This window comes from Rhinoderma darwinii, chromosome 4, assembly GCF_050947455.1.
Source record: "Rhinoderma darwinii isolate aRhiDar2 chromosome 4, aRhiDar2.hap1, whole genome shotgun sequence".
In the NCBI taxonomy this organism is placed as follows: domain Eukaryota; kingdom Metazoa; phylum Chordata; class Amphibia; order Anura; family Rhinodermatidae; genus Rhinoderma; species Rhinoderma darwinii.
The window spans coordinates 116658485-116666063 of NC_134690.1; the positions used below are offsets into that span (position 1 = coordinate 116658485).

The 7579-nt window shown below is 40.5% G+C and overlaps 1 protein-coding gene across 1 annotated transcript in view; it reads right to left on the reverse strand.

Moving 5' to 3' along the window:
* MINDY4B (MINDY family member 4B) overlaps window positions 1-7304 on the reverse strand; it is a 62709-nt gene extending 55405 nt beyond the window's left edge. Inside the window, exons 1-2 of the mRNA XM_075864007.1 lie at window positions 7192-7304; window positions 7051-7078 (exon numbers count right to left, since the gene is read on the reverse strand). Coding sequence (XP_075720122.1) covers window positions 7051-7078; window positions 7192-7304 — 141 coding nt within the window. The remainder of the gene's footprint in view (window positions 1-7050; window positions 7079-7191) is intronic.
* Between the last annotated feature and the right edge of the window lie 275 nt (window positions 7305-7579).

Consider the following 7579-nt stretch of genomic DNA (forward strand, 5'->3'; position numbering starts at 1 on the left):
TGCATAATAATTTGGAACACGGTGTAGAAACCCTGCTAATCTTCAGAACATTCGTTGTATGTCTTCTTCCGTCTCTTTGAACTATGTGCTCTGGAATTCTCGGTCCGTTTGCAACAAACTCACCATTATTTATGACTTATTCTTTCCAACTCTCTTAACTTCCTGGCTCTTACAGAAACATATTATAACCTATATATATATACTCTTAGCCAATTCATTAGATTCAAGATTTCACATGATCCATATATATTAAACCGAAAAGAAAAATCTCGACATAATAATATTATATCAAAATATATTTATTTGTACTTTATTACACATCAATAAATACAGGACATACAAAAATAACCCCCCTCCCAAGTATATACTATAGACATATAAAATATAATTAAAATATACCAGGTTCACATAGTACAATATCAAAAATTATATATAGAGAAATAATTCCTCCCAAAAGGGGATCACATCCCAGGTAAAGTGATAGCTATACCATATGTATGAGTAATCAAACTGACAGGTCCCTCAAATCAATAGAATATAGCAACCATGCTTATGAAAAAGGAGACCTAATCAGAAAAAAGCTATAAAAACCTGTCCAGGTGTCCTATCCTCCCAGTATCATGTCCTTCACAGGTATTGTGTTCTACTTCTAACTTTTTATAGCTTTTTTCTGATTAGGTCTCCTTTTTCATAAGCATGGTTGCTATATTCTATTGATTTGAGGGACCTGTCAGTTTGATTACTCGTACATATGGTATAGCTATCACTTTACCTGGGATGTGATCCCCTTTTGGGAGGAATTATTTCTCTATATATAATTTTTGATATTGTACTATGTGAACCTGGTATATTTTAATTATATTTTATATGTCTATAGTATATACTTGGGAGGGGGGTTATTTTTGTATGTCCTGTATTTATTGATGTGTAATAAAGTACAAATAAATATATTTTGATATAATATTATTATGTCGAGATTTGTCTTTTCGGTTTAAAAAAAAAAAAACACTTACAGAAACATGGCTACACCTGTCTGACACTGCTTGTCCTGCTGCCCTATCTTATGGTGGTCTACTTTTCTCTCATATCCCCAGACCTGAGAACAGGCAGGGTGGAGGAGTAGGTATAATTGTTTTCCCACACTGCACTTTCCAGGTCATTCCCCTTGTACCCTCACTCACATTCCCCTCCTTTGAGGTCCACATCCTCAGACTCTTTTGCCCTTTTTCCCCCCCGAGTGGCAGTTCTCTACCGCCCCCCTGGCTCACCCCGCCAATTCCTGGATAATTTTGTTGCCCAGCTTCCACAATTCCTATCCTCTGAAACACCCATTTTCATCATGGGTGACTTCAACATCCCCATTGATAACCCAATCTGCTCATCTGCCTCCCAGTTTCTATCTTTAACCTCCTCCCTTGGTCTGTAACAACTTACTAACTCATGAAGACAGGCAGTCACTTGAACTGGTCTTCTACCGGCTCTGCTCAGTATTTGACTTTATTAACTCTTCTCCCCTGCTTTCTGACCACAACCTTCTCTCCTTTACTATGAGAAATTCTCTGCCTCCTCAGGGCATGCCTACCTATCAGACATACAGAAATCGACATGCCTTTAACACTGAGCAACTCATAGACAGTCGACAGTCCTCATTGTGCCCTATCTCTTGCCTCTCCTGTCCCAATCTGGCTGCCAAACATTACAATAACACTCTAAAAAATGCTGTGGAAGAAGCAGCGCCCCCTACACTCCGAACCACCTGACACAGACGATGACAACCCTGGCACACGCCCCAATCCCGCTTTCTTCAGCGGTGCTCGAGATGTGACGAATGTCTGTGGAGAAAATCGCATTTGTCAGCAGATTTCCTCCATTACAAATTTACGTTCAAAACGTAAAACTCTGCCCTTCACCGAGCCAAACAAGTTAATTTCACCTCTCTAATCCCCACACTATCTAATAATCCAAAACGCGTCTTTGATACTTTTCATTCCCCCCTTAGTACTAAAGTGCAGACGCCAATCACAGGTCTCAGTGCTGAAGACCTGGCCAGTTATTTTAAAGTTAAAATTGACAGCATCCGGCATGATATTATCTCCCACTCCCCTAATAACATCAATCCTCTTCCCTCCCGCACTCCCTCTTCTTCACTTTCAGCATTTGAACCAATAACAGAAGAAGAACTAACTAGGCTCCTATCTTCTTCTCGTCCTACTACCTGCCCTAGTGACCCTATCCCCTCACACCTCGTCCAGTCCCTCTCCCCGGCTGTCACTAGTCATCTGACTAAAATATTTAACCTCTCTCTTTCTCCTGGAATCTTTCCCTCCTCTTTTAAACATGCCATTATAAACCCTTTACTGAAAAAAACAACTCTTGACCCATCCAGCGCTGCGAACTACCGAGCAGTCTCTAATCTGCCCTTCATCTCCAAACTCCTAGAACGCTTGGTCTACTCTCGTCTTATCCGCTATCTCTCTGCTAATTCCATTCTATACCTCTTACAATCTGGTTTCCGCACTCTACACTGCCCTTACTAAAGTCTCAAATGATCTCTTGGCGGCTAAATCTAACAGCTTATACTCCCTCCTCATTCTTCTGGATTTCTCTGCAGCCTTTGACACTTTAGACCACCAATTCCTACTTAACATGCTCCACTCTATTGGCCTGAAGGACACTGCTCTCTCTTGGTTTTTCTCCTATCTCTCTGACCGCTCGTTCAGTGTGTCATTTGCTGGTTCTACTTCTTCTCCTCTTCCCCTTGCTATCAGGGTTCCTCAGGAATAAGTTTTAGGTCCGGTCCTCTTTTCTCTCTACACAGCCCCTACTAGACAAACCATCAGCAGACTCGGCTTCCAGTACCATCTCTACGCTGATGACACCCTATTATATGCCTCTTCCCATGACATCACCCCCACTCTAATTTAAAACACTAGTGATTGTCCGCTGTCTCTAACATCATGTTCTCTCTCTATCTGAAACTGAATCTTTTTAAAACTGAGCTCCTTGTGTTCCCACCAGCTACTAACCAACCTCAACCTGATGTCTCCATCTGAGTGTGTGGCACTACCATAACTCCTAGGCAGCATGCCCGCTGTGTTGGGTTTATTTTTGATCTTTCCTTTACTTTTCACATCCAATCACTTTCACGCTCTTGCAACTTTCACCTCAAAAACATCTCCAGAATCCGCCCTTTTCTTACTGAGGAAACAGCCAAAACTCTCATTGTCGCTCTGATTCACTCTCGTCTTGACTACTGTAACTCATGACTAATTGGTCCTCCCTTCCCTAAACTCTCCCCTCTACAATCTTTCCTGAATGCAGCAGCCAGGCTCATCTTTCTGACCAACCGCTACACCAAAGCCTCCAACCTGTGCCAGTCACTGCACTGGTTGCCCATCCCCTTGAGAATTAAATTCAAACTTATTACTCTCACCCACAAAGCTCTTCACATTGCTGTACCTTCCCCATATCTGTCTACCACCCTACCCGTGTTCTATGGTGCCAACGACCTTAGATTAACATTCTCCATAATCCGAACTTCCCACTGCGTCTCCAAGATTTTTCTCGTGCTGCACCAGTTCTCTGGAATGTGCTACTTCAGACAGTCAGATTAATTGCCAAGATCCACAGTTCTAAACATGCCCTGAAAACAGATCTATTTAGACAGGCCTATAACATTCCCTAATCTGACTCCTTTGCTTACTCCCCTTTTACATTAGTCATCAGAACATGACCCCCTGATTCAGCAGTATCCCCCACACTCCTTGCACCCTACGGTATTGCACATCATGTCTGTCATACACAGATACTGGCTGGTGACCGGCTCATGCAGCTTTATGTATACTACCCCATGTGTATAAAAGATGGCTGGACCATTGTTCTTAACAAACACTTTTTACATTTTCTGTCTCCCTTATTTCCTTATACTGTAGATGGTAAACTCTTGCGAGCAGGGTCCTCACTCCTCGTTTGAATTGCAAATTAGTTCTGTCACTATGTAATGTCTGATACTGTCTGTTCATGTTCCCTCTAAATTGTAAAGTGCTGCAGAATATGTTTGCGCTATATATATATATATATATATATATATATATATATATATATATATATATATATATATATATAAAGATTATTATAATATTATTATTTTTATTGCTTCAGCTATGAGGTTACCATATACCGACGTTATCGCAACAGGGAATCACTGGCCTCGGTGGGTATACTGTACAGGACCGCTAATGCCAGTGTTTGGCTGCAGCGATAACTTACGGCACGTCTTCGCTGCAGCCATGTCAACAAACAGTGGCGGGGAGGACCGGAGCAGCTACACTAAAAGTCCACGGAATCTGTCTGGTGAGTAATGCCTCTTTTTTTGTTTCATTGCATCCCCTCCCTCTTGGCCACTTTTTTGTTTAACTCAGAAAACTTCTTAAAAAAGTCACGTCGGCTATCAATCAAACAATACTGTTTACATACCACTATGTCTGAACGACCAACGATTATTTTTATGTTCACTTAAATGTTTATTTGTACAATTAACGAGCGTTTATACCAATTCACATTAGGTGATTATCGTGTACGATCGCTTGTTAGCGTTGGAATCTGAACAATTAGTAGCTTGTGTAAATGGGCCTTTAGACATAACAAGAAGACAATGGAGAGGGTTTGAGCTGATTTAAAATACAAGTCGTTAAATGGATTGTACAAGCACGGAGCGGAGCGGTTTTTAAATACTGATGACCTATCCACAGGATAGGTCATCTGTATATGATTGGTGGGGGTCCATTACCCGGACCCCGCACAGATCAGCTGTTCCAGTTGCCTCTGGCACTGGATGTACCAGTGTTCGGTGCCAAAAGCAGATGACTCCGCACACTGCATAGCGGCCGTGCTGCAGTACTGCAACACTGCTCCTATTTACTTGAATAGGAGCAGAGCTGCAGTACTGCAGCATGGCCGCTGTACTGTGGCCGGAGCCATCTGCTTCCGGCACGGACATACCGATCATATACTGATGACCTATCCATCCATACCTAATTTCGCCCTGTACCCGGGCAAACCCTTTAATGTCAGCATGCCTGTTGTTCTAAAGTAGTGAAGGGGTTACTGCCAGCATACCTGGTGGTCTATTGTGGTGAAATGGTACATACAAATATCCTTGCAGGTGTAGTGTAGGGAATGGGTTAATATGACATCCTTAGGGGTTTAGGGTAGTAAAGGAGTTAATTAAATAAATATCTGATGTCCATACCTTCCCAGTCACCAGTAATGTATCTACAGCTTCCTAGAGATTAGTGCAGGCAGGGGATGAGGAGGACTGGGTATTATTTAACCAATGCTCAGTTGTTTTGGCACTGTTCCGACGGATGGCATGGGTGGCTTAATATGGACACTAACTTTGAAACAACTAATGCTAATCTAATAGTATACCTGATATATATCAACTTTGTAATTTACTTATTTTTAAAATGTTGTTGTTTTATCCATGCAAATTCTGTGTGAAGTTACTGCCACTAGGTTCCTGTAATCTGCTGTCCACCACCTGCTGTCAAGCAAAATCCATCCCTAGTTACAGACAGAGTGCAGAAAGCGGGGGTGTCTCTTTATTGCCTGCCAATACAAGTCTAAGGAGGGGGGGAGGGAGCAGGGAGAGGGGCCTAAAATGAATTTATAAGCCTATGATTTTTTTCTCATGATCCCCTTTTCTGTTCATTTAGCTTTGTTTGGTAACTGGTTATGGAATGACACTAAATATTGACAGAGAAATGACAATGCAGATGTATTACATTCTGAAACATGGGGCTGAATTCTCTGTTTCATCCTTCCATTTGTAACATCTGTTATTAGAAGTTATGCCTCCCTGCACAACGTTCAGCTGTGAAAATGTTACAAGCAGATTCCCCGGTCATAAGAGCTCCGTGATGGGAATTCTCCATGTCTTTACTCACATGAATTGTTCAAAATGAATGTGAATAAAAGAGATGTATTTGATATGACTATGTAGTGGGATATATTGGTCCATTGGAAAAGGCGATGTAATCCACACATAGAACTTAGGGGAACAATTTGTACATTATTTCCCTGTATTTTTTCACTGTTTCTAATGATCAATTCTATCATTGTTAGAAAAAAAAACCCATCTTGGAGCCACTATGGAAAATTGGAAATCCCATTCCTTGTACTTCTTTATGTTCCGATTGTTTCGGTTGCTGTTTTTACAATTCCCTAAGACTGTGTTTTAGGATCCATACACAGGACATTACAGACCTTTGTGTGCTGTAGCGTGGCAATGCTCCTAGAAGAGTATACCTTTTTAATATGGAATGCGATGGAATCCATAAGAAAAAAACCTCTGTGTGCTTCCATGGAAAATCAGAGACACATGGAGGTACAGTATGGACCAAAATAATTCTAGGGGCGCCATATTACGCATCAACACAGATCAGAAATATGGCCATGTCCATTCATGTAGTGTAGTTCTAGAATATGGCTGGATTCAGACTTTCAGTTTTTGATGCAGGTTTTTTTTTAGTCAAATGTAGGAGTGAATCCAAGAGGAAAGAAGAGTATAAAGGGAGGATTTTCCACTATTGTGTATCCACTCCTGTATTTGGTTCAAAAACGGCATTGGAAACTGCATGTACGAATTCAGCTTAACATATTCAAAATATATTATAACATCAGAATATATAGTAACAATTGGGCACACACTTACAATATTTACCTGTCTTTGAGATTTCTATAAATTATTGGGTCAGCTACATATATATATATATATATATATATATATATATATATATATATGTAATGCTCTTTTTCCTTAGATAAATTGATTTTTAGTAAAAAAAACACATACTGTACTTACCATAGGCAATGACTTCATATAGAGATATAGACTCCGATCATCTGCCAGGGTCTGACTGCTCCGATACTTTCTTTCATCATATAACTTGCCACTTTACTAGTTATACATTTCTATTATTTACTGTGCGTAAAACAAGAATGTCACATACGTTGATGGTTATTGTCACAATCATTGACTTTAGTTACCTGAATTGCTGGATTTTTTATCTCCAACCTGCAAACAATAAAAGTAATAATCAGATACATTCATACATATTGCATTCTGCCGAAAGAGCAAATCTCTACTGGCAATGTAGTTTCCCCTCCTAGTAGGACTGATCTCCTCACCCTTGTGAACCGAATATTCCTCTCCATTTGTCCAGCGCAGAAATTTTGGTTGCAATTTCTTCTAATTCCATTGGCTTTAAGCTGAGATGTCTGTCCGAAGGTCTCTTGTCCATGTGAAGCTGGTGGGAACATAGAGACACTGAATAAATGGGTCCTTCTTTTATAATGGACATAAGAGGTTAATATTGCATCCCCAACAAAGGCCAGACAGAAAGTTACTGACAAAGTGTCACCATTTCGAGCGGGCTGTAAGCTCACACCGACAACTCATGATTAAAGTTTTATCAGAGATGGACGTACTTGTCTGTTCTTTTTCCTCACGATACAAATATAGATCATCAGCCTTTTCTTTAACAAAACAAATGTTTAATTTTGTCTGGGACTAAAT